The sequence below is a fragment of the Gasterosteus aculeatus genome, chromosome 21 (assembly GCF_964276395.1).
Source record: "Gasterosteus aculeatus chromosome 21, fGasAcu3.hap1.1, whole genome shotgun sequence".
Classification (NCBI taxonomy): domain Eukaryota; kingdom Metazoa; phylum Chordata; class Actinopteri; order Perciformes; family Gasterosteidae; genus Gasterosteus; species Gasterosteus aculeatus.
This window is the reverse complement of record NC_135708.1, coordinates 14372887-14399682: the sequence shown is the minus strand read 5'-3', so window position 1 is coordinate 14399682 and position 26796 is coordinate 14372887. Positions and strand designations below refer to the sequence as shown.

At 45.5% G+C, this 26796-nt stretch overlaps 1 protein-coding gene across 2 annotated transcripts; it reads left to right on the top strand.

Moving 5' to 3' along the window:
* On the top strand, positions 1–26539 carry rttn (rotatin). Of its 2 annotated transcripts, XM_078095894.1 has the most exons (49): positions 1–138; positions 487–674; positions 944–1133; positions 1320–1409; positions 1546–1636; positions 1886–2000; positions 3192–3342; positions 3717–3885; positions 4456–4640; positions 4800–4915; positions 5821–5988; positions 6114–6326; positions 6468–6580; positions 6670–6796; positions 7041–7166; positions 7431–7547; positions 8114–8253; positions 8858–9029; positions 9111–9210; positions 9698–9783; positions 10406–10523; positions 11029–11125; positions 11217–11282; positions 11371–11562; positions 12245–12487; positions 12942–13098; positions 14414–14580; positions 14801–15020; positions 15965–16093; positions 16227–16340; positions 16761–16919; positions 17253–17330; positions 17846–18044; positions 18133–18224; positions 18340–18427; positions 18692–18893; positions 19190–19280; positions 19606–19756; positions 19951–20088; positions 20840–21042; positions 21129–21234; positions 21381–21478; positions 21659–21736; positions 22165–22291; positions 24232–24425; positions 24855–25119; positions 25808–25911; positions 26190–26259; positions 26378–26539. In XM_078095894.1, the coding sequence occupies exons 1-49, from the start codon at positions 48–50 to the stop codon at positions 26455–26457; spliced, it is 6774 nt and encodes a 2257-aa protein (XP_077952020.1). In that variant the 5' UTR covers positions 1–47; the 3' UTR covers positions 26458–26539. The 2 variants fall into 2 exon arrangements, with proteins under 2 accessions (XP_077952020.1, XP_077952021.1); XM_078095895.1 differs by lacking the exons at positions 26190–26259; positions 26378–26539 and having other exon boundaries at positions 24855–25181; positions 25808–25913.
* Positions 26540–26796: the final 257 nt, after the last annotated feature.

Sequence of the window (26796 nt, the reverse complement as noted above, 5' to 3'; positions counted from 1 at the left end):
GTGGGCCGAGACTGGCGCGTTTGTTGAAATCGACCCCGGGTGTTTACATGTCAGCGGCACAACTGGCACCCACCCGACTCGTAAGCCACGGCTTCTACACCGTGAACATGGAGTTATCCCCCATTATCAAGAAAATAGGTGGGCTGACTTTCTCTTTTTAGCTTAGCGAATTTAACGTAGGACGCGGACTTAGTTAACGTCACCTGAACAGTTCAAATAAAACGCTGTAAACTTGCCTTTTCTTAACGCTGCTAGCCGGTAGCCCATAACAATAGAAGCTAAACGTAGACCACGTCACACTTAACTTTAGTCAGCACAGGTGCATGTCTTGTCAACACTAGTGTTCACTAACCCTGCTTATCCCGAGTCATTACGACTTTTCTGAACTTAAACCAACGTGAGCTAGCCGCTAGCTAGCCGACTCGCCTGAACGTAACGCCGCCACCTCTGCTGCAACGTTTCTGCTCAACTTAATACTTTTTTTAGGTCACTCTTTGTTGGAGATAAGAGTTCGCGCATTGAAGAACATCATTTCTAAGCTGGACCATTCGCTGATTTCCGTCTCTGACATCGTCCAAGAGAAGATGCTTTTCGTGCATCTCCTCCAATGGTTCAATTTCCCCGAGGTGGCGATGCAGGAGGAGGTCCTCGAGCTGCTCTCCACCCTGTCAAAGGTAGATCGGCTCCATCCTCTTCATCACCTTCATCAGCAGGTGGTTCCTGTGGCTACAGAGCAGCAGTCTACCCACTGCAAATATTCTGATACATTTTAAATGTGATTTAGGCTCAACAAGGCTGAGCATATTTTAACCAGTTAATTGCAGTTGGATCAACATTAACATTTTTTAAATATATGATGTTAGAAAGCTCCATGTCGTATCCTTTATTTTCGAAGCCCCGTACATATTTATTTTTTCATTCTTTTGTCTTCTCGTCTCGGAAGCATCCTAGCGCAGCCCAGATGCTGAGAGACGTCGGGGCGGTGGACTTCCTCACTCAACTGTCTCCGAATGTGGAACCCAGACTGCGAGCTGTCATCGATGGAACCCTGGACCAGCTGTTCCAGCTACCCGAGCTACTCCCTAGTCACATAATGGTCTCCTCGCGTGGACGGCGCTCTACTACTCCAACAGGTGTTGCAAGCCACAGCCAAATGGTTGTTTGTTTTGATTCTGTCTTCTGGAAACCTCCACATGTTTGTCATATTATGAAGCAGAGAGGCTGAAGAGCGTGGGGCTGGGTTTGTTGGTTTGTTTTTCACAGAGCTTTATAACGGTTTCGATGTAAAAAGGATATTTTAACAGATTTGGTGTCTACAGATGTGCCACCTGAAGATCCTTTTCCTAAAACGGGGTATTTCCACAAGACCACGCTGAGCCACGCGGACATACCAGCTCAGAAGATAGCAGGTACCAGTGTTTTGAATACTCGTACCTGGGTATTTGGTGTGCTGGGTCTCATCTTGAATTGTAGTTTAATCCAAATTTAGAGCGTGCTTCCTTAATAAATGCATCGTTTTAAACATTTTATCATTCTGTTTTTCAGTGCATGAGTCAGTGAGATGTCTCAAGTTTTCTGTGTTTCCATGGCTTACCTTGACAAACACAGACAGACACATACTTTCATCTAACGAGAGGTGAGCGGCAAAACATGAATCTAACAAATAATATTATGCCTGATTAAAATGCAATGCAATTAACTTGACACAATGTTAAATTAACACAGTTATGATTTAATTTAGGAAACAAATAATTGAACAGGTTATCCATATTAGGAAACATTGCATGCCAACTTTCAGTGCTTAACAGTGTGAATTCCAAAAAAGGAGCGGGTGCTGTTAGATTACTAAGTACATAATATATCAGATTGTATTCTTTTGCAACAGTTCTCTTAGGAGCAGCAACCCCAACTTGGTGCGGACCACATGTGAACTTCTGTGTGACGTCATAATGCAAGATTTTCCTGCCGAGATCTTCCTGCAAAGACCAAGTATTGTACAGGTATCATTACTATTAAATTATTCTTGCATTCACAATATTATTGTTAACGTGCATAAAAACTTGCACTTCTATATATGGGCGTTCCTTATTTTTATTCACACCAGGTAGATTATATGTGTCTTTTGGAGTGGCTATCATGACCATCCCACAATGGAATTTATTGGATGGTCTCTCAAGCCACTGTCAAAATAATAACCTGTCAACTGGTGTCCTTGAACAAATCACCAATTTATAATTCAGTGTCCTTGATCTGGGAGGAGGTTGCAGAGGCCTGTGGGGCCTTACTTTGCTTGAGCAGGTACTAGATTACTTCGAGGGTATTGTTTGGTCATGATGTACTTTGAGAGACCTTGATAGAATGTGTTGCTTCTTTTCCTCTTGAGGCACTTATTGAATATTAATGATCGTGAATCCTGTAAAGCCGATCCAATCTTGTTGGCTTTGGAGGACTCTAAACTGTCGTTTGTTGCAAAAAAAAGGTTTAATGTTTTCTCAATTTAGCGTGTATTCTAACTGAATCCACATGGGACCTACTAGTGCAATTCTACAGTAATGCTCATCTGTTTGTTTTGTTTTTGCCTGTATGATTCCTGTGAAAAATGTGGCATGCACCTTTTTAAATTATCCACCAGTATCATATTGGCAACATAGCGCCTCGCTTCTTCTTTCACTGGCACAGACTGTAACTGAGTGTTGGTGGAGATTTGCCCGGATGAGCCACAATGTGAACATTACTGTTTTGTAATAAAGAAGTGAATTACGTCGGATCGGTCTCCAGGTTTCAGCATACCGTCACCCAGCAGTCTCATCATCGAAAAAACGGGAGAAATACTTTTCCAATGGTGACTTTATTTTGCCCTCGGTTTGAGTTTCTAGAGCTATTCAGGAAAACCTCCAGATTTAGAGACATGACATCGTTAGCGGAAGAGGTCACGGAATCTAAACTACTTCCTACTTTCCTTTTTTATTTAGCAAATTTTATTGCAGCATTTCTCTCTCTGACTGTTTTTACAGTCTTGTACATTGTTTCAGCATGGGGATCTGTTTCTATTTTTTAGCCAATCCACAAAGAAATAAGTTTTCCCAATTACACTAATGTTCTAATTGGGTGTTACTGGTTGGTATTTGGAGCCTCAGAAAAGCTTTTACATAACCCAGATTTACAGTTAAAATACCCCCTTCTGTTTTCAGAACCTGCTGTCCCTGTTGAAGCTGGGTTCAGGTAAAGGTGAGGCCGGCTACCTCCACTTGTACGCGCTTTCCTGCCTTCGGCAGCTCTGTGTGGGGCTGCGGAGAAGACTACGCTTTCATCACGATCCAAGCTTTTACTCCATGAAGCAAGGTAGCGTGCCATCCGAGTTACAGCTAGGGATTTGGAGAATCTTCAATGCTTATGCTGTTCGTTTACATTTTCAACCAATATATTTATTATGTGTTTGCACTTCACTTTTCAATCATAGACTTTGCACGAGCAATTCCTAAATCATACCGTACATATTCCGAAGTGTAAACTTCAAATATTGTGACCTGGTTATTGTTGTTGCAGTTTGAAAGTGCAGTTTTACTTTTCTTTTTTCAAAACTTTCTGATTTTGATTGATTCACGACTGAGTCATTTATGGCACTTCAATAACCGTCTCTTTGCTTTATCATTCAGGGTGCAACTAATGTGCAGCGATGCCCCTTTTCTTGCTTTTTTGTTTCTGTGGTTGCACAGATCCTGTGTCCCAGAACTCGTCCTTTTCCTACTCCCGGGAAGTGCGTGCGACCCAACGCTCGCAGGCCTCGTCTCCGGCGGCGGAGTGCTGTCCTCGGCCGTCTGTTGTAGGACGCACAAGCCAGAGAGCCAGTGGAGACGGCCAAGACGGAGATGCAGCTTCCACCAGGTGTGCATGTGTAGGATGTGCATTTTTTTTTTTTTTTGTTGGCGTGCTGAAGGATTAATGATAATTAAATCGCATCCTTTTTGGTACGTCATTTCTCGCTCAGTATCGTTGCTTGTCTTCTACGATCATCTTGGCAGGGAGAGCTGAGAGATCCACTCAGTCGCACTTCTGAGGCACAAATGAAATTACCTCAGTCCATCTCTCTTGCTGGAAGAAACTCCTTCTTTGATCGGATTCAGCAGTGTTGTCGAATTAACTGTTCACCAGACCTCACACTTAAATCGAGAGTCTTTAGATGCAGGCTTTTCTTTTGTGGCTTTGATAATGACAAAACCGCTGGTGTCACCAGCAACCCACACGCTGAGATGAAAGAGACCGTGAAGGATGCTGTTGGTTATGAATACGACCAGGAGCCCTCTAGCGGCCGGCCTGCAGTGTTTAAAAATCAGTTCCGATTCCCATGACGGCAGTTTTTTATCCTCCATCCCCATGCAGCTCATACGTCACTCCTTTTTTGTTTGAGAGGTCCAGAGTACAGATCATACAATTTGAAATCTGTGATCCATCCAGTGGCAGTTCGAACCGAGGGGGAGCATCGGTCCAGAGGCAGGCGGCCCAGTCTCCTGCAGATGTGGCCCAGCTGGAGCTTCCCGACCTGGGGGCAGAAGATGTCCTCGAGTTGCAGTTACAGCAGCTCACTTTGGCTCAGTTCACTGTTGCCACCATGACACATGCCATCCCACTGCTTAAAACAGGTAGGAGTCATTGGCTTTTTATATTTAGAAAGGATAAAGGTTTTGTAAATTACATAAATCGGTTACCACTGTTTTTGTTTGCTTTCCATCCATCCTTGATCTTGCCCCCCCCCCCAAAAAAAATGGTCCCTCACACTCAGTTCCTCTCTTCTTTCTCAGAGGGTTTGCATATGCTCCATCGTGTTCTGGAGCTGCTGTGTGACGCCGTCCACCTGCTCGGGGACAGTGTTCGCGAGCTGGTCTGGGACGATCGCAGCCTGGTGGGGACGGAGCTGGCAAGTCGAAACGCAACTCGTAACAGCCTTTTCATGTAGATGAGTGGATGCAGTTCACTGAAAGGGGGGAAACGGGTTGGCTACCAGACAGTTTGCCACCGACAAACAGGCATACGGTACTCGACCGTCTAAGAGAACTGTAGGCATGAGATTAAGCTGAATGAATTATGTAAGGTTACGAAGTGCTTCTCTCACATATGTGCACACCTCTCGTCTCTACCTATTGTTGGTTTGGTAAATGGCTCCATTTACTCTGTGTATCAAGTCCACATACAATGAATTGTGTTGAACGGGTGTTTTTTTTTTATTGTATTTTCTCTTCTTTCATTAACCCTGCAGTCATTTGTCATCCTCCCCGACTGTTTAAAGCGTTTGTTCCTATGCGGGGGGACTTATGCGCTCGTCACGCCCTGGTCCCTCTGGCCCTCTGCTGTTTAACACATGCCCACATGAGTATTGCAGCCTGAGCAATGTTTTGTCATCTTTATGTGAAGAGCAGCTTTAGTGTGCCAGACCTCTAGGTTTTTTCCTATGGGGAAAGGGCCGACCTCCCCACGGCGGCCACAGCAATGCACAGGGCATTTACTGCCCCCTACTGGTTCAACTCCTACACTGTTCAATTTATCCTTCCTAAAACAAAGTGCCTGAGAATAGATTGTTCCAATTTATTCAAAGGGAGATAGGGTGGATCTGTATCTAGTCCCAAAATAACCCTGAAATCTGATTGCATTCAATTCCTAACCGCTGGAACGAGCAATTTTCCTCCTGGCCTCCAGCCAGAAGCTTTGCGTCGGTGGGCGCCTGTGTTCGTGAACATGCACGCAGCGTGAACGCACGTGCGTGTGTGGCGGTGTTTGTGTGACCCGCATGCTTTTATCTACATTTCTGCCTGTGTTTCTATTTAGAAAGAGAAGCTGCAAGCCTGCATGGAATTATTGGGGGGGATCCTCAGCTTTCATCAGAGCTACTCGACAGATATTCCCGCCAGCTCTCAGGTTCACCACAGAATCGCGTACACTGGCATTGCTGTGTTCACCGTTAAACTCCTTCAGACCATCCTCCCTCCCGAGAAGGTAAGTGTGTTAATGTGTGTTTCTGTGCACTCGCGCAATCACATTCACAATGCTTTCTTTGCTGTTTTTTTTCTGTCATGCTTCAACTCAAAAAGAGAACATTAACATTTCTTAACCTCACACAGGCCAGTGACAATCTCCCAGAAAACACAGCAACAGCGGTTTTCCACATGTGCTTGGACCCTTCGTTGGGGACTTTGTTACCCAGCGTGCAAGACGCCGCCGTGGCCTACTTGGAGCAGGTGAACTCAGACAGCCATGACCTCTACAGGAGGGTGACCCGCGCGGCCCTTTGGATGGAATCCACCTGTAACTTCCTCAAGGAAACGCAAGCTGAGGTATGAGCTGCATGTCACATAAATAAATACAATAAGCAAATGGACAAATGACCTCTGCCGTCTCATAGGAAAGTCCTCTATTTGAAATACAAACCGTACATCTCTGTCACTCGCTGCCATTGATTTATTCTCTGCGTCAAGGGGGAAAAGAACTGGTTGGAGATACTGGAGCTGGCAGACCAAGCCATAAACGGGCTCCCGTTTCACCAGCACTTACCCGTTGTCAAGGAGTGTGTTCACATGTGCTCTTACCTGTACGTAAAAAATCCCCCAAACAAACGTTTTCACTTCTGTCGCATTTATGTACGCGTTTGTTTGAATTCAACTGGTGTCCCTTCGCCAGGTGGAAGTTAAATCAGCCCAGTCCATTCCTCCAAACAGAGAGCCAGAAACTTCTCCTCAAGCTGCTGTCCCATCCGTCACTGCCTGTCAAGATGGAAACATACAAACACACTTTAAACCTGGTCAAGGTCAGTGTTTAAAATGATGGCTACTAAAGCCTTAATGTGGGTCTGTTCTGTGGGGCACCCATCATGTAAATATGTAGGATGAAGATGAATGAATTGCACAGAAGAAAGCGACATTTGAAATCAGAATTTCTTTTCATTTGACTAACTGCCGTCTAGAGCACTTGGCCACATGTGTAATGAGAGCAAAAGTGAGAGGATATTGATCGTTTACGGTGTGCTTTGGTGTGACTGCATACACCTCTAGGACTGCCTTGGCATTCACAATGCGTCCCGACAGGAATCAGCAGCCTGCGGTGGAATCAACTTTCTCACCCACCACAGGGTGCTCTATGAAATGTGTGCTTTTGGACTCCAGGATTCTGCAGAGACGGTAGGAAAAAAAATCCCGTGTTTACCCACTAGATTTTCAGACCTCACATCTTTTAATGTGCTAGGTCAAAGTTGAAAGGAATACATGTTACAGGGGTTTCTGTGTGTTGTGTATTGTGCATCGCTTTAAGGTCATGCTACGCCGTCGTGGTTCACTGGTGTCACGCGATTGAGGCGTTTCAATGTCCGTCACGGACGGTACTTGCTGGTAAATGTTTCGCCACCAGCACCTTTGTGAGTTCAGCCACTTGTCTGTGATCTATAGGTGAACGTTGCTGCCAAGGATATCCTGCTCTTCCTGCTCAAAGGGCGATTGATGATGACAGCATCGACCTGGGACAGATTCAATGAGGCACTTCACCCGGTCATGCCCATATTACAGGTGTTGTGCACCCTGTAGAGGCTCTGTTGAATTTGTACTTCGGCGCTCATAAAGCGGCATATTGCATTACACTTGTGTCACAGCGGGGGGGGGGGGGGGGGGGGGGGTGTTGTGTATGATTCTACACAATCAAAACAACTGTGATCAAAAGTTCAATTTTAGCACTCTTGGTTCACAAAGACTTTACGTTGAGCTGCCAGTGAGAAAAAACAGTTATTTTCTCATCTACATATTCTGTGTTGTATTATTTCCTTTATGCGTGGTGGGGAAAAAAAAGCTTTTATTAATTGTTCGGTTTTAGGCAACAGAAAGCCTGGAACTCAGTCATGAATATGCATGAGGTTTGGACTAGGCTGTCAAATGTGATTTAATTCAAGGAAGCCATTTCAGAGATTGGGCCCGTCAACAAGAAACAAAACCACTCGTAATCAAAGCAATGCATATTTTATTTATGGCTGTGCAGCTTTGCTGGAATTCCCCGTTGTTTGCTGCATTGTCTGCCAAGGCAGTCTGAGAATTGCGTTTGTGTTTCTGTGTGTGTGTGTGTGTGTGTGTGTGTGTGGCAGGGTTATGCCAGCACTGAGGAATCCCTGGGAAACTGCGTCCTGCTGATAAGTGACATGTCGGACGTGGCGAGAGACGACGTGTTTCCGAGCAGAGCCAAGCTAAAGGCAGCCCTCCGACTTCTTTTTACCAGACAGCCCACGTGAGTGCGCCTCTTTCTTTTGTTTGCTCTGCGCCCGCCCGGATGCTCTCGCATATGAGGGATGTGTGTTTGTGCATGTGTCAGATGTGTGTTTCTTCTGTGTCTTTGCATTGCAAAAGTTTGACGTTGGGTCTCAAGGCTTTTGGGGATTTCGACAATCTCCTGCTAGTCTAAATATTCTGCTGTAAAAGCCATAATGTGATGGAAATATTACTGTCTGGGGCTGTAAGCCGATGTTCCTATGCAGTCATCTAGGTTCTCTGTGAAGCATGTGTAAAACAGCCCTCCAGTCCCAGCACATGAATAGAGATAGAGCTAGAAATTAACACCAGACAGTGGCCAGGAAGAAAAACCAGGTACGTTTAGGCAACAGGTACCCTGCCAGCCATTTGGATGTTTTTTTTCGTAAAAATAAACCACTAACCCACTAAAAAGGCAGGTAACATTTTTACCCATGTATCAGTATTATAATGCAGACATAAGGCTGTATTTGCCACCTGAATAAGGCTGTTTTGTGTGGTACTCCAAGCTATGTTAAACAGTAGGATGTTCAATGAAATATTTAACTCCCAAGTATTGCATAAACTCTGCTCATTATTAACAGCGTGAGAATAGCAGCAGTGCAACAAATCCTGCCCCACTTAACCAGCGACAATGATGCCAGCAAAGCCAGACCAGACCTGGACCAAGCGGCAGTCTCCTCGCTGCCCAATCTCTTCTGCCTCAGAAACCCTTTGGACATCACGCTGGACACCAGCAACAAGTTTGTTCTCAAGGTAAAAATCCACACACACACCTGGATACACATCTGCACCGGCAGCCACGAAGGGATAATCAATGTGTTTACTGGCGGCTAGGTGGAGTCTGTGGAGAAGCTGTTTTGTATCCTGTCCTCGGACACCGTTGACGTCTCTCTGAGAAGATCTGCTGCCGAGCAGCTGTCTGTGGTTCTTCAAGGTCAGCCGTCTGTAAAACGTACAGACTTTAATACTCAGTATTTGTTATGAACACATCTATTGGATTTATCTCACAACGTATTTATCATCGACTGTTTTTAATACATTTCCATGTTGAATCTGTCAGGCGGACACTTCAAAGCCACCCTGAAAATCTTTGTTCATTTGTCTCTCATGGTGCAGTTATCATAGTGCTCATGTGAAGGTGTATTTTATTAGGAAACAAACATAGACTGGTTATAGTTTGTACCCCAGAAGTACTTTTTTCAAAGGATTTACCAGGTGTATAGAGACCATTTGTATGAACTTGATGAAATAAAATAAAAAACACAACTTTTTAAAGTTTGTGTGATAAGTGAGAGCTCTCTCTGCGGCGCTGCGCCACCGATGTTTTTAAAAAACATACGGTTTAAAGCAAATAGTTAATGACTTATGCAAATGTGTGTTGTCTGTACTCTGAATTATTGTTCTCCCACGTTCTCCTGCAGACACAGCAATGCACCCAGTGCTGAAGAATCTCGGAATAACAGACAAAGTAGTTTCTTTCATCACAGGGAGTGTAAACGGCGACGAGGTAAAAACCAACCTGCTTTCGCCAAGTGATGTATGGACGTGTGCTCAATGGCTTGCTGTTTAAGACGAGTGAAACCACCGCGGTGCCTCATGAATGCAGCTCCATGCCCTCCCGTTCGCGTACATGTCCTAGTTTGAATCACATAGCTCATGTGAGTACACGAGTTGCCAGCGGATGTGGAGGAAACCCACTGAGGCGTGCATGACAGAAGGATGAAATGGCCTGTATTAATAGTGTCGGACAGGACATGGTCAGCAACGATTTTCTCCCTCCAGTAACTACAATCTGCTGATCATTCCCGAGCCTTGAATCGGAAGCCGCTAACAGGGGTGATTGCCCAGCGTGGCCGGCTGCACGGAGGTGAAGGAACGGGGCCACAAACGGTGATTTGTCTCAAACAACAAGTGTGTATGAGAGGGATGCCTGCAGGCTCGATTTGTCCCCAGCCCTCCATTGCCGGCAACCTGAGCTGTTTCGGGCTTTAGCTCATACGAAGTGACAGTAAAAAAGACCCTGTGCATTCGTATGGGAGAGACACAGAGCAGGGGGAGACAGAAAGAGAATATGTGTGTTTGTGTTTTCCCTGCAATTAAACACTGGGTGCATATGTTGCTTTCCCCAGAGCTTGGATTGCCTGCTGGAGTCGTGCGTGTGTATCCTGAGGAAGTTGGCTTATGCTGATCCATCTCTGAGGCACAGTCTGGCACAACGCAACCTCCTGCTCCTCACACTGCTCAGGGGTAATTCACAAGGCAACTCATTAAGTAACAGCTCTACGTGTTGTGTTGTGTGGCTCAGGGGCACATTCTCAAAAAAAAAAGCTGACTAGTCATCCATTGATGCATAGCTTTTAACCATGTTGTCACACGGCAGTAATTGGCATATTAGTGTGATGCAACTGGTTGCCATGGTGCTCATCTCTGCATAATTTGTGCCTAAATTATCAGACACTTAATTTAAATTGTAGCATCTCGATTCTGACTACCTTTTTATAGTTATAGATTCGGCAGAAATCTGTATTCATGCAGAAAATATGAGCCAGGTTGTTGTGCTTTGCATTCAATGCCCAATTTCAGTGTTCTTATGTAAACAAATGCCTGGCACGGGGTAGTAATCTCATAGGGGCTTTCCAAACTTCCACTTTGTCCACCCTATAATGGAATTTAAAATGTTTTCATATGCATTCGTTCACGAGATCGAGAGTGGTGGTTGTTCTGTGATTTGTCTTTGATGTCTTTGTTATAGCCTCGTTGATATTAAAGGAGAACAAAGGCAATGGAAATGAGATCGCCGTCCTGATGAGTTTGCTGCTATTTGACGAGATTGCCAGCATTAAGATATGGTAAGTTTATCTTTTTGAACTTTCCGTTTCCTAAAATACATGCAAATGCATTGAATACTCCTTTGTGCTACCTGCTCTTTGTATGAATCAGGTCGGATTCATCCAATGCAGATGCGACCCTCACACCGTTCTCCCTGCCACTGTCAGTAATGCGCAGGTAAACTCGCCTGTAAAGGTTTGAAGATCAGCGTTTAACATTCCACTGCACTGCAAAAGAAACACGAGCGGTTTACTCTTACTCCCAGGTACAACATCCCATTCCAGGCAGCGACTCATCACGCCGTCAGCCCGTACTGCTGCGTCCTGCCCCCGTCCTCTGACCTCCTGACTCTGGCCCCCGCCCGCCTAGCCCTGCAGGTGGCCTGGAACACTGCATGGCACTCTGGGATGGACAACCTCCTCGAAGAGCTGCATGACACCTCTTTCAGTGCCACTGAGTAAGTAACGCTTATGTTTCTTACTCTTACCAGTGCGGTGTTACCATATATATATATATATATATTATCCTGCCACACATCAATCGTGTTCTCTCTGGTGGAGAATTCTTTCAAAAGGGTTGGCATCTTGTGTTTCATCTGTCTTTGTTTAGCTCTAATGTGAGCTAATTCAAAAAGATGACAACGTCCCCCACACCGTTCCAACCGGCTTAATTACAGCAAATATGTTTAAAGCACAGCACGGATTGATCAATCCACTATCAGTGCGATGATTGGGAGAAGATGACTTCTTCTAGACGACTTAATCTTCCTTTGTGTGCAAAGTACAACTCTGTGCACAGGTCCTTGTCTCTGAGGATATTGTTTTGTCTTATTGCTGTGTAAGGTTTTTCATACTGTTTTGACATCATTTTGATGGTTTCCTGGAGAATTGCTCAGTAATTGCTGCTTGCTATGATGCCTGCCTCTGCTTGGTTCGTTTACAAGTATTTCTTTAAAAAAAACATCTCTCTTCGGATGACTCATAAATGTCTCATCTCCCCGGATTGGTGATCAAATATGTTTGTTAATGAAGTCATTAGTATGCTTCTGGTGCAGCACACTTGTCAGCACATCAATAGTCACGTAGTGCGCTTTGAATATATGTGTGTTTTTTTTTAACATTTACATTTTGTCCCTGTAGATTTCATCCTGAGTTAAAGCTGTCAGAAGCACAGGTTATATTGCTGCAGGCCATGCATCTTCCCACTGCGCTGCAGGGCTGCATCAAGGCCATCGCCACAGCAGCGGGCCACAGCTCGGTGACTTCCGCCCTCTCTAGGCTGAGCCTCTATTTACTGATTGATCACCTGGCCCACCCTCACATCCCCACCCACCGCTGCATAGACACCCTTCACTCGCTCAGCTGGCAGGCAGCAGTGACAAGGTACCCAGGATCCACATACAACAATACATATAGATTCCTTTAGAGCGACATGCTAATCGCCAGTAAATATGTCCTGGACCAACTGATTTCAATGATTCAATGCGCAAATGAAATGATGAATATATTAATATTAGTTTAACATCATATAAAAACAACATAAATATATAAAAACAAAGAAATCTATTTTCTTTCTGTAACTAGTCTACACTTACCCTGAAACGAAATTGGTAATATTATTTCACTAAATGATAAAAAAAAAAATATGATGCATAAGTAATAGCCTTTCTTCCACCACCAATTTATATTTCCACTGTTCACTTTTTTAAGCATTTGTTTCATACAAAAAAAAAAGAATATTCAGTATCCTGAAAACAAAAAGTTATTATTGAGATTATTCCTTTAACCAATCTCTCTTCCTCTTGTTCTCTCCTCCTCTGTCACTTCCTCCCTGCAGGTTTCTTCAGGTGCTTCCAGCCAGTGTTGAAGATGAGAGGTTGCTAGTGGGCATCATTGCCTTTTTGAATGCCTACTTCAAACCGATGCACACAGAGTCTGCATCGGACCCCGAGGACAAGGACCTATGCTGGATGCTGCAGCTGCTTCTCAATCAGGTACAAACATTTTACCCCACCCTCAAGTAGGAATGGTAGGATGGGTTTTGACTTCAAGGAATAATTTAGAATTATTTTAACACAAATTGGTATAATTACATTGTGTGATAAACTATTTTCTAGTAATTGGGGCTTTGTATCAGCAAGCACCTCATCATACGATAAGCATCACGATACATGTTTCAAGATACAATATATTGAGATTCAAAACAGAGATGCAATACTCTATTTCTTTGGAAAATGTAAAAAAAATAGAGCTGAGAATACACTTGCTGTATACCACTCTAATACGTACATTACATCGATGACTCAGCGGCGATGTTCAAAAATACATAGTTATTTTTATTGAACGGTCAATTGTATGAAAAAACATTTTTCCATGTTTTATTCTCAATGTCTCACTGAACACTGCTTTACAAAAAATGCACTTCGCCATCACTTGATTTGAACATAAAATACATTCCTAACCACTCTGAACTGAAACATCGAATCAAATGAAGTGCAAGTACAGTTGTCACTTTTTCAATAGTAGTCGTGTACAAATCCGTACAAAAAAAGTATGGACTATTATGTGTACCACTGTACTGTAAATTATCTTTGGTCTGTGTATGAGCTTGTAAAATGTGTGTATGTGTGCTATCTAGCTAGTAATCGGGTTAGACCTTCTCCTCTCCAACATGGAGGGTTATATACGTGTAATCAAAGCGCTAATCCATCACATGCCGGCAGACAAGCCAAACGCATTACTCTCTCTCTTAACAACAGAAAAATAGTTTCACCGCCTTCCACCTCAGACCCGCAGAAAAGATTATTTTATTTGAGCTCTTAAAAGAAAGTTGGATTCATATTTCAGCCCAAGGAGAAAAATCACCACCCTGTTTTAACGGGGAGAACTACTTTTAGGATTTAATCAGTCTCACCTTGGTTTTTTCATTAACGTGTGTGTGTAAACAATAAGCCCTCCCCTGCCAGCTAAAGCCAACTCAGATTGAATGCCTGGTAGGGGTGAGCAGCTCTGCTTTGCTTTGACTTTTCCATAATTACTGAGCTGTTTCAGGCACATCTGTCGCTCTCGACACTTATTTTATTAACTCTCCGTGTGCACTGCTCAACAACAAAGTCGGCGTGATTTGTTTCTTTCACATGAGAATTTTGCAGGGAAAGGGTGGGTGGTATGAATGAAAAAGTTGAGAAAACAAACATTTAAAGGGATGAAAGTTAATTAAGGAGAATACAGACATAATCGACTGTGAACGTAAAATAAAAACAAACAATTCGACTTGTTGGTGCTCTTTCCTCTGTGACTCATTCTCAGGAGACGGCATCCATTCTCAATCTGCTGCTCGGTGTGGAGACCCAGGCCTCAACTCAGAGCCCAGTAGGGCCGGAGGAAGAGAAGAACCACGTGAGCCAGAGACTGCAGAAAGAACTCACCAGCTTCTTTAACACCTTACTGCTCCGACTCACGCAGACCGCGGACAGGTAGCGCCTCGTTTTCCTGATGGCAAACCAACAGGCTTAGTCACTTGGAACACGAAAATGAATGCCCAAACGCGTACAAGCCAGAGGCTAATGCGGCATAATTGAAATGCTAATTGTTAACGTTATCATGTCTCTTTTCTGCTTCTCGTTCACCCTGCTGTCTGTCTGTCTGTCTGGCTGGTTGGTTTGTGCGCCTCGGCTCTTCCTCACTCACGTCCAGGCTGTCTCTGGCATTAGCCGGCCCTTTCAAGAGCCAGCTGGCAGTCCGTTTGCTGCAGAGCCTGAGGGTCTCCGACGCCCCGCGTTTCTACGGCCTTCCCAGCCTGGAGAGAACACTGCAGGGCATGGTCCGCCTGACGGCTCAGCCCGGCTGGAGCTCCCACTGCTCTGACCTGGAACCCGCCTTGCTCTGCTCCAAGTATCTCAGCGGGCTATTAGAGGTGTGTGTGTGTGTGTGTGTGTGAAGCGCCACGTCTTCCACAGTGCGTGTGCTCATGTTCCTGCGTGGTTATATGAAGGCCTCCCGCCCCCTTGTTATAGATGAGATTGCCTGCAGAAATGAATAAAAAGGAATACGCACAATGCTTTCTGAGGAATTAATTAGATTTAAGCAAAAATGTGGTTACGGGACACTCATTGCAATAAGTAACAAATCTCATTGATTAGATATGCTGCACTGTGAAAACGCTGGTGAGATCAATCAGCCTCGCCTCCTCCATCTGTCTGTGCAACAGTCCATAAAACAATAGCACGAAGCGCTGTAGACCAGCTTGCGCAGCAGTCCTAAGCACAGAGGTGTGTAAGCTTTTATTTTTAATTTGGAATGAAGGCCCGGTGGAATACTACAATATCCGCGCTTCTTCATTCGGTACGTTCTAACGGGCGGCTCTCACGGATGTGAATTTAGAGCGCGTGATGATCGCGGGTTAATTTCCTCTTCAGTCATGATCCCCCCCGGCGGCTGCTTTTTCATCTCGGCGATAACAATCCCATCTTATGAAGCCTCTGACCCACCTCTCACCTCCTACTCTTGGCACAGTAGGGGCGGGGGGGGGGGTCCCGAAAGCTCAGCCGGCCATGGGGCTCTTCTCTCTTCATCCTCCCTTCGGTGCAGTTCCACGCCATGATGGCGCATCAAAGCAAAAATAATTAGTCCCAGTTGTATTCATCTTTCCTTTTGGATGGAGTGAGTGGCATGACAAGCATGGAGTAATGACTAACTCAGCATCCGATAAGGCAACAAAAACATGAAGCAACCTGTCAGAATGCTACTAACCTGCGGCTCTGTTCGCTACGTCTTTGCGAAAATCGAAATAAATGACAGGAGACAAAAAAGACCTTTTTGTTCAACCACAACCAACGTGATCCTTTGTCCTTCACACAGGTGATCTCATCGTTTTATGTAGAGTGGGGAGGCAACTCAATGTCCTTCATGGGGAAAGGTGTGACCAAGAGCGCCGTCATCTGCTTGCTTCACCTGTCCCACGAGATGAGGGCCCGGAACGAGGACGAGGCAAGTGACAAGCGTGCTCATTCTGCTGTGAGGCTGCTGGTTTAACGGAGTCCTCGTAAGATGACCGACGGGGCACCGGAAAATGTCAACACGACTATTTTTTTTGTTGTTATTGTTTTTTTGCCCGTATCAGGACTTCATATCCCAATGGTCTTTGGGGAATAATGAGGCGGCTGCCGAGGAGGCCGGCGCCTCTCAGCTCGGTTTGGCCTGGCTCGTCCCCCTGTGGGTCGACCGCGATCAAGAGGTACGGACGAGCTCTCTTTGAAGTCCTACTGATTCCAACGTATATAAATCGTATTCATGTAGCCACTCCAGTGTTCAGCTGTTCACTATTCATTCTTCAGTTGGAGATCACAAACTCTTTTCTGTCGTAAGAAATGCGTTTCCAGATGCTTGACTTTTGGGACCAAATGAAACCGTGAGATTTGTGTAAGCGCTTGCGGGCACAAAGAAGCACCTGCCAGCTAGTCATACATGACGCGGTCTGAGAAGCTCCCTCGATAAGGCCGATTCCGTCACCAGCTCGGCCAAATGCGCATTCACAGTACTGTCTTAGGCCTGCCGATGTACCTACATCCTATTTATTTTCTAAATGTCTTCACCGATCCTCCTCACACATCCACTCAATTGTGTTCCCCCCCCCCCTCCCCCCCTCTCATAACAGGTGAGGTTTGCCAGTTTGGGTTTAGGTGCAGCTCTGTCGGCGGTGCCCAGCGGTTGCCAGGCTCTGTGTGCCAGCTGTCAGAACATCAGCGGAGGTCTGTGGGGCACGTTGCTCAACATCCTGCTGGATCAGCAGGAGAGCAGCATGGTGCGCAGAGAGGTACGACGTCAGCGCTGTTGTTGGAGTGTTATTATTATGTCCCTTATTTCACAAAGGAAGTAAGTGGCTTCCTCTTGGAGGACTTCTGGGCCAAAGTATATAACAGCAGTGTCTTTTTTTTTCTTCTAATGTTCTTGTGTCCCACATTTTCCACACGTCGAACCACATTTGGAGGAGTAAAGCCAGATTCACTTTAATTTCATCTATTGTCAGAAAATGTAGCTGGACCTTTATGTATCACCAGCAAAATCCAGGCAGATGGCGCTGTTGCTGATGCAGTCTTGCTCGGCCCAGTGAGTGTATTTCACCCTTTTTTTGTGTGTGTGTGTGTAGGCTGCATTTATTCTGCAGAACCTGATGGTGATGCCAATGCCTGCCAATCCAGAGAAGGCCAAGGACTCCCACTGGCAGGTCAGCAGCTCTGCCAACCAGTTAAAAAGCTTTTACAGAAATGTTTTCTTTCACCCCTTTGTTTCTGTTTCTCCCCCCCGTTCCCCTCTTGTTGGGCCCCGCAGGCTCTACTTGTGCGCAGGCCTAATCTAATCTAAAATAATTCAGTTTAATTCTGTGTGAAAACACCAAACGAATCTTAATTTGGGATGTCATCACAAAATATAATTGATTTAAGAACAAGGCTCGCTGTTGTCCACAAACAAAGAGTTCGTCGAGGCGGATATACAAGCCTCAAATCAGATCACGGAAAGACACTTTGTGAAAAATCAATGATCAATGCTTGAGCTTACAAAGCAGTTTTCAAGTAATATTATTTAAAGTTGAAAATATAGATTTAGTGAAGGTTCATCCAAGGTTGAGCCCAGCTGGATTGTGCTCAGTCCTGTTTCTATCCTCTCCCATATTTTTATCATTTAAATATCAGCGGATTGTGGACTCATCCCTGCATCTCCATTGACTCTGTCCCCTTCTAGCACCCGTGTGTCCATGATGAGGTGTCTGGTGTGTCTCTGGTGGGTCTTCCAGCACTCCAGGCTCTCCTTTACCACTGTCAGTACTTCCAACACGTGGCTCTCTCTGCCTCCAAATGTTACCTCGGCAGGTACACATTCAACCTGCAGCCTTGTGCTGCCACCACCGGTGGACCCCATCCTCAGGAGGGCAATTCCCTGAGTAGGTTTTGTCTTTATGTGTCTTTATTATTCATCACTTCACTTCACTTTCTACTGTTTAATTTATGTGCCATTATGTGCTGGTCTAGATTCTGAGAATTCTCTTTGGTTATGGCGATGTGACGCCCCAACTACAGACTCCAGCAGACCCTCCAGCTCCCTCTCCACCTCCAGCACCGTGGTCAGTGAGGCCCTTGTGTCGTCGGACATGCACCCCGCATTCACATGTTGGGCAGTAAAAAGCTGCATTGAGCGAGGCACGCCGCAGGCTACTATCTTCATGTTGTCTATTACAGACTAGAGGTTCCGGGCCAGACAGCCCCAAGGGTCCCTCCCCATCGAGCACCGCGGAGGATAATCCTGTAAGCCGACTGATGACTCAAGGTACTAGTGCAGAGGGGTGTGTGTCCGTGGGTGCACATGCATTCACAGAGACGGTAACGCATTATGGTTTCATTATTAATACCCCACACCACCGTATTTTTCTCCTAAGAAACACAGAACCTCATTGTATTTTTATTATAAACAGAAAAGTCTCTCCACATATCTTAAATACTGTATACATGAGTAGAACATTTGCTCTCCTTATTTGAGCTCTGTATTTGTGGTGGTGCGTCTCTATTAGCTGCCTATTGATGCGTCTCACAGGTCAGAGTGACACAGACGCCAGCGACTCACTGACCTCCCAGGACTCCCGACAAGGCGAGACCCCGCCGCTGGAACTGGTTGTCATGGTAACTGCCGACCTCATGACGGCCCACTGTGGCCTGCTGGCTAACCTGCTGGCCATCCTGCCAGACTTCACCCTCGCTGCCGTCCGACACAACCAGCTCCTCCGAGCGCTGGCCAGGTGAGAGGCCACATGCTCAGACCGCGTGAACACTTGGCGGTTATACTCAGTCTGCTGCTGGAATGTTTGGTGTTGATAAATGGGAAAGTAAGTAATGGTAATAACATAAAACCATCTGTGGGGGCAGACTGTTTCTGCAGTGCAAATAAAATTCATGAAATCAACTCCGAGCTGTGGTTTTTAAATAATTATAAAAGATTATTTAAATACATACGGATATCGTCTGAGACCAATTCCCTCTAGCCAACTTCTTACAAATACACAAATTTCCTATAATCTAATACTTTTCTCTTAAGTCTGCTAGATATTGGGCTCATTGAGAAATGTCTGACTGAGCTGAAGACACCCAGCATCCTAACATGGGAGAGAGAAGACATCAAGATCCAGGTGAGGAACAGTGGGATAGACAGAAAAATAGTTTTTCAACTTTTTTTTTGTTATGACTTACCACAAAAAACGTGGGTTGGAAGAGTTCAGTGAAGCGTTGGGTTGTCTGAAAGCACCTTGAGATTCCTGTGTGGGTGGAATATTTAAAAAATGTATTCTTGAAGCATAGCCTTGTTTTTGCAGCTCGGAAAATGTACTATTAAAATAGAATAATTTATTCTTGATATAGATCTGTTTTCCTATTTTCTTTAACCTTTTAGCTGCTCAATAAATCCGCTGGTTGATTTGTAATAATGTCATCCTGTGTGCGCGTGCTTGTGTCCAGTTTGTCACCCTGCTGCAGTTCCTGTCCAGCTTCTCCAAACTGCTGCGGTCATGTGTCCTGGTGAGCAAGGAGCTGATTGGCCAGATGGACTTCCTAAGACGGCTTTTGACTTCTCTGGTGGCTGTACTCATGTTGGATACCAAAGGACTGGGTCAGAGCCTTTATGTTAAGCTTAAATGAAAATCATTTTTTGTTCCTGTTCTGAAAAAACGATCAACGCTGCTCCTTATTATACATTTCACCAACTCCCCCCTGCAAGACCTTCCACAGTGTGGGCTGGCGTGAGGCTTTGTGGCCGTCTTTTGTCGTGAAATGTGTGAATCACTCGCCTCCTTTTTTTTTTAGACGCAGGTACCCGGGACGTGGTGTGCGTGTGCTGGGCAGACGTGTTTATGCTCCTGGCTACTCTGGTGAGGAGGGACAGCTCAGCAGCGTACCCATCTGTCTCTGCTGCGCTGGGGAGACGCTGGCGGACATTTGCAGGTACACACAGATTCTCTGCTCTGTGTGCGTGTGCGTGTGCGTATGTGGGCATTGGTGTGTTAAACAGAGTAAGTCAAAAAGACTGAATTAATTTTTGGTTAAAGCTGCTTCTAATTAGTTTCTAATGATCTCTTATGGATCATTTCTCACTATTTATAATGATAGATTGTTGTCTTTTTGGTCACATTCAGCTGTTTAATTTAATTTCAAAAGCCCACAACGTTTTGACAAGATCTCGATGAATGAGATGAAATTATTTTTCTCCCCTCAAATTTACAAAGACTTATGATCGTCATTAGGGTAATTATGCTGATTGCAGTAAATCACTAAACAGCCAAGATGAGCATTTTAAGTATTGTGGAGCTTTAATTGTGGAAAGTATTAACTTTCCTGAACAGATGCCGGGATAAGATAATTGCACCCTGTCCTTACGCTACCTCTACTCCTCCATCTCCTCTTCCTTTGTGATTAATGGCGCTGCAGGCGAATGTGATGAGTCCAGTAAAGGATGAACGCTGAGCCTTTGTGCGTGTGTTTATGCCTGTGTGTCCTTGTTTATGGCAGCTGGGTGTCTGCATACACATTCAAATGATCAGTGCGTTCCCCACCAGTGCATACTGCCTCACTCATGGACCAATATCTGTCAGGGGATTTAGAGAATGGATTTGCCATTTTGTCTCTCTGTGATATTTACTATATATATATGTATATTAGTGCAGTGAGATCAACTCACTCCATTTATTTCTTGCAGGAACATTATCCGTGTGTGTGAATGAGAAGTGGACGGATCCTCTTCTCCACACAGTGGCTCTGCAGTTCCTCAGTACAATATTCACAGCGGAGACAGACAGTCGGGGAGCGGAGGTCCAGACCTCGAACTCCAAACCTGCCGCGGCTCTGTCTGACATTGTGAATGGTCCCTCAGCCAGCGAGCTGTGTGAACTCTTACTGCAGGTATGGGGGGGGGTAGTGCATCTAAACTTTGGAATAAGGTGGAAATTAGAATTGTCTAAATGTTTTTTTGTTGTTGTTGATGCCAGAGTTTTGATAAGAGGACCCTTCAGGACCCTTTAAAGACGCAGACGGCCGCTGCTCTGATGGCACTGTTGGCCAGCAGTCCCTCTGCTCAAAACCACGCAGCCAAAGGTAATTCCCACACACCTCCAGGTTCTTCTTCCCGTTGCTTCCTCTGCGAAAATGTTCCCAGCTCGTCTGCTGGTTGCACTCGGGAAAAGCTGCATGCCACGCGTCTTTTAAAACGACCTTGAACAGTTTTTTTTTATTTTCTCTAGCTGGTCTAATAGACAGCTGCATTGAGCAAATGAAGCAAACTCACTCCCAGCTCCACCTGGAGTCTGTTCGACCCGGCAAAGCTTCCCACCGCAGAAAGGTGAGCAGACACTGACTGGAATGAACCAGCGTCAGCGTTTCTGTGTTATTCTTATTCTTTTTCCAAATAAGAATGTGAATTCAACTTGAATGGATTTTTTTGGACATAGAATAGGATTATCTATGTAATTTATCTAGTGTTTTCAACATACTACACAACAAATCTTTGTTTTGTCATCAGGAAGAAGGCTATTTAAAAGAAGTCAAGCTGACTGTGGAGATCCTACGGAATGCTCTTTATCGCAACGACGAATGCAAAGTGAGCCTCTGCCTCTGTCTTTATATTCTCCCCTGCTAATTGGTTTTTAATGGGACCTCAGAGTACCAATGCTCTGCATGTAAATGAGATCCCCCCCAAATGTGCACGGCCCTGCTAACATGTCAGCGAGTTTAGCTCCTTAAACCCTTGTAATGGCATCACTCACGGAGCGTATTATATCCAGGGAGGCTCCGCTGCAGTATTTACCCCACCATTATTCTCGCACGTGTGTTTTCCCTGTACATTTAGGAAAAACATTTTGATGGTGATTACCGCCATCTGTGTTTGTGCTGTTGTATAAATCAGGGTGTCTCAAATGTGTGATGTGTGCCGCTGCAATCTTCTAAATGCCTGTATGCTGGTCTTAATGTGTGCGTGCGTGTGTGATCCATTCGTACTTGTGTGTGTGTGTGTGTGTGTGTGTGTAGGTGGTGGCCACAGATGCTCGCCTCACACTGGCACTCTATGCTCTCTGGCCTTGGCTGCTATTGGATGACCCCACCATGGAGGCGGTGCTGGAGCTTCTGTGCGTCTATACGGCCAACTGCCCCGGAGGTTTGTGTGTGTGTCTCATGTGTTTGTGCAGGCACTGTGCCTGGCCCGTGCCTGCCCATCGCCTCCGACTGCAGTTACCAATCTGACTGAGTCACACTCACGTTGCACCAAGAGTCCCATTGTCCTCTCCGACGTCCACTGAACAACATTGTTTCTCGCTGGGTAAAACCAGCGCCTGCTCGCCTTTCAGTCACAATGGGCACAGTGTCGGGACCGGGGGGGGGTGGGACTGCGTGTCTGCCTCACTGTATGCGCCGCAACGGGTCTCAGACCAGTGGGAGATGATGAGGTGGAAGCACAGGGCATCTGTGTGTTGCTGGAGATATTGCCATTCCTTCCTGCAAATGTAAGAACATTTGGAGTCGCAAAAGTACTTGCAGAATAAAGCTTTTCTTGAGTAGAGAAAAGGCTATATTCGCGGCGAGGAAACGGTGGGGGAAATGTAACTTTGATAAACGGCTCACGGTGCCTTTGATCTGTTTCGTGTGTGATGTAGTTGCGCAATGGAAATCGGTTTCATCAGTGAAGGAACGGAAGTTCCATGTGTGCGCGTGTGTCTCCGTTTGATTGGCACCAGTTCCTTCGGCGGGGTGCGCATGCTCTAATCTACACTCTCTCTCTCTCGCTTTAGACCCCTCACAAGCTGGAGCTGTGAGGCACCAGAAATCAGTGAAGTCTGGGCACAGCATTTCCCTAAAGGTTAACTGAACAGCAGGTTGCGCTCAGGCAGCATGCAGACCGGCTTAGTGTTACACCACCCGCCCTCAGGCTCCTTCCTTCTCCCGAGACTACATTGCTACATTTCCGCCGAATCTTTTATCTCCAGTCTGCCCTCCTTCATCCAGGGTTTGCACGGCTAGTTCAAGCCTTAGTCTTGTTCTCGTCTGTGCCACACACATTTTTACGGACATTTTTTTGGGGGGAAAAAAGCAAGAATTTGCTGCTGAAATCCCCCCCCCCGCCTCCTCCCAACAAAAAAACTCCTTTTTTACTGTTTTGCCTCTGCAGCAGGCCGCCCTGGTTAAAGCCTTGCTGACAGGTAATGACATGCCCTCGGGGCGAACATCAGCACTCGCCTGTTGGGGTATCTTAACATACCGGGATTAGTGAAACCAACGGGCTGTCAAGTCCTCCAATAAGCAACATCAATCAGGGTCACACTATGTGTTCGTCTTACGCTTCTGTGTTCTGCAGCTGCAGCAATTATTCATGCCAGTTGTACAGATGTGAATGTGGTGCCGAGAGATCTTATTAGTATGTTACTATTTGTGTTTTATGTTCCCGAATAGCCAAGTTGCTAAATATATTGCTGCCATAGCCCGAGGCTACATCATTCCCCACCCCTGCTACACTCACAGAAATGTGTTCCCATCACCAGTCGGTGTGCGTTCGTGAGAAATAAAGATGAAAGTATCAGCGGCAAAGCTACCTGATGCTTCACGTGAGACTTCAGTGCGTCCAACCCCCCCCTCCCCACCCCTCTTTCCACAGGAATTACACTCTTCATCCTTTCTGTCATTTGGCTAGACAGCTTATAGAGCAAACAAGCCGTGGACGCAGTCAAGCAGAGATGTTTGGGTATTGTGAGCAGACATCCGTGCAGGGAGTCTTTATTTCTCGCTGGCTGGACGGCGAGCCGGCCCCGAAGATGAACCGTAAGAAGCGAGCGGTTTCGACAGGAGAGACGAGAGCATTTGTTAAACTTTGTTTGTGTCTTGACTTTTTCCCGGCGATGAAAACTGTTACAAAGCTGCTGACTACCGTTTTGACCCCTGACACTGAATGGCGGCCTCGTGTACTGATAGTTTGAATGCGGTTAATGTATGTTGGTATGCGAGTGAGGACGGCTGTGAAAATGACAAGCAACCTTGAACTTTGATTAAAACATTTTTTTTTTTTATCTGATTAATCAAAGACATTTGTTTTTTGGTTCCTACCAGCATGCAGTTGCGTCGGTGGCGCCGGCTCCGGTGCAGCACCGGGATCTAAAGGCACCCCGAGCACCTCTCTGATGCACTCGGTCATGAGGCTGGCCTCGGGCGTCGCCCCAGATAACGGCTCTGTCCAGAAGCTCTCCTTCTGTCTCCTGGCCAACCTCGCCATGTCCCGCGACTGCAGATGCCTCCTGCAAAAGGTACAGGCCTGGTACAAGATGAATTCTGCAAACATGTCAGGTGTTAGACAGTGTCTGATTGCTCAGTGAAAAGGATCTCGGACGTAAGTAATGGATGGTTTTGTCAGAGTGAGTTCCAAGTAATGAAAGAGCATCAGTTATTTCCCTAAATGAGGGATGACTTGTTTTGGAATTGATCCGCTCAGACGAGCCAATTCAGCAGTTTAAGTTTGCGAAACTGGCTGCAAGAAACAAATTTACAAGGCAAGTGTGATATGTCGCGTTCCAAAGTAAAATGGTACTTGCTATGAATAAACCTATAAATAAATGTGTTTCTCTCGCTTTCTTCTTCTACAAAATCTCGCCATCCCACGCCGGCTTGGGGGAAGGAGGGTATTTTATTTTTTAGTGCGCAGAGACTCCCAATGATCCACCTTCTGTCGTCCTCAGAATAACTTCCTGCAGGCCTTCCCGTCGGTGCCGATGCCCAAGCCGGGCGGGGCCAAGGCCGCGGCCGTCGGTGGGGGCCCGCTGGGCCTGTGGCTGAGGCTGCTGGTCAGCGTCTCGTGCGCAGAGGACGGCCAGCTGAGCATCTTTAGGGTGACCGGAGCTTTGGAACTGCTGGCCGACCTGGCGCCGCACCGGCGCCACGCGCTTCTCACCCTTCACAACCTCTGCTTCTGCCCTGCCAGCAAGCAGCACGTCGTGGCTAATGGTACGGAAGGGGAGCGCGCTTCCGCGCACTGATCTCAGGATAGTAGTTGGCAAACGTATAGGGTATTTTGTCCCTTCTTTTTTCTTTTCATCATGTTGATTGTTCAATCTGCTCTGGCATCGCTCAGATAGAAGGCGAAGCATTTGATATTTAATACGTAGTTCGACATTCTGATGGACACATTCATTTAAATTAGTAGGAGGAATTGTAGATGGTGTAAGAAGATTGATGATTGTAAGACATTTTGATGAACAGAGGAGAGACTAACAGATTGTAACGTCCCCCACCCCCACATCCCCTCTCCCCCGTCTTTTAGTCGTAGGCCCCAGTGGGTAGATTGTTTCCTGTGAAAAGATCGCATTTCCTGTGTTAGTTGTGTGTGTGTGTGTGTGTGACCACATTCGGTTCGTCATTTGTGACCACATTTCACACACATTTAAAAAAATATATATTAACACGAATAAAAATGAACAAGGCACGGGGGAATTACACTGTGGTTATCCAAAAATATCGATATGTTTTGTCTTGTTCAACGTTCTTTTCTATGGTAATGTGTGTTTTGATAACCGAGAACCCCTTTAAATAGTTCTTCTTGTCATTTTGAATCAAACAAATTTTCTTTTCAGCACACGGATGTCTATCTGACAGTTGACGGATGCCTCTGATTCTCTGCATGTCTTCATTTCAGACAAAGCCACCAAGGCGCTACTCTGCTGTCTGAGCAGTAAGGAGATGGAAACCCGCTCCATGGCAGCCTCTGCACTTTGGGCGTTGCTCCATAACAATCAAAGGGTACACACGTGCACAAATACATGTGCGACCACCAAGCATTCTCGGTTACTGTGTATTTCACCAGCGGGTAGTATATTTTATTGGTGATAAACGTAAAACTGTTTCATTGAGCGTCTTCATCCTGTCCGCTCCAATGAATAAATCAGCTGGAAATCTTCATTGTCCGCCTCATGCACAGAGGAAATGACCAACGCTTTTCATCTCCTGATTATAAACCCGAAAAAAAAGAAAGAACGCTCATCTGCTTCCTAATCGGTCTTTGTAATTTCCCCTCAAAGGCTAAGACTACTTTGAAGTGTCCCTCTATTCGGTTGAGGATTGAGGAGGCGCGTGCCATCTCTAGAAAGGGTATGCATTTATTCACTTTGATGAACACACACCTTCGTGCTTGAGTTTGAACATCAGGTTTTTGCATTTCCTTTTGTTTTACAACGCTTTTTCTTTTCTTTTTTTCTATCAACCGCAGAGGCCGAGAACCAGCAGGATCCGACGAGTACCTACCTGCTGAAGTGCCTTGAAAATCTTTCCCAGCTGCTAAATAACTAATTGTATTTTTATTTATTATTTTGTAAAATGTTATTAGATCTTAATTCATTTTAATATTAAAGCTGCACCTGTCAGATTTGAACCACTGTTTTGTATTCACTGGGTCAGCGTGAGAACGTGGCGGTTGGGTTTTTCTCAGGAAATACGCCGCGTTGTCGCTTCAGACAAAGCTGTAGGTGTCGTGCTGCTATTCACGCATCGCAACCTCAAGTGGTACCCAAGTGACCCAATTTTTTTTTAAATGTGAGTCTTGCGGATGAGCAAGGGATCGCCAGAGTATTTGGTCTCAGAGACGTGTTAAAATATCAGTAGAATATTCATTTTAATCCATCAAATAGT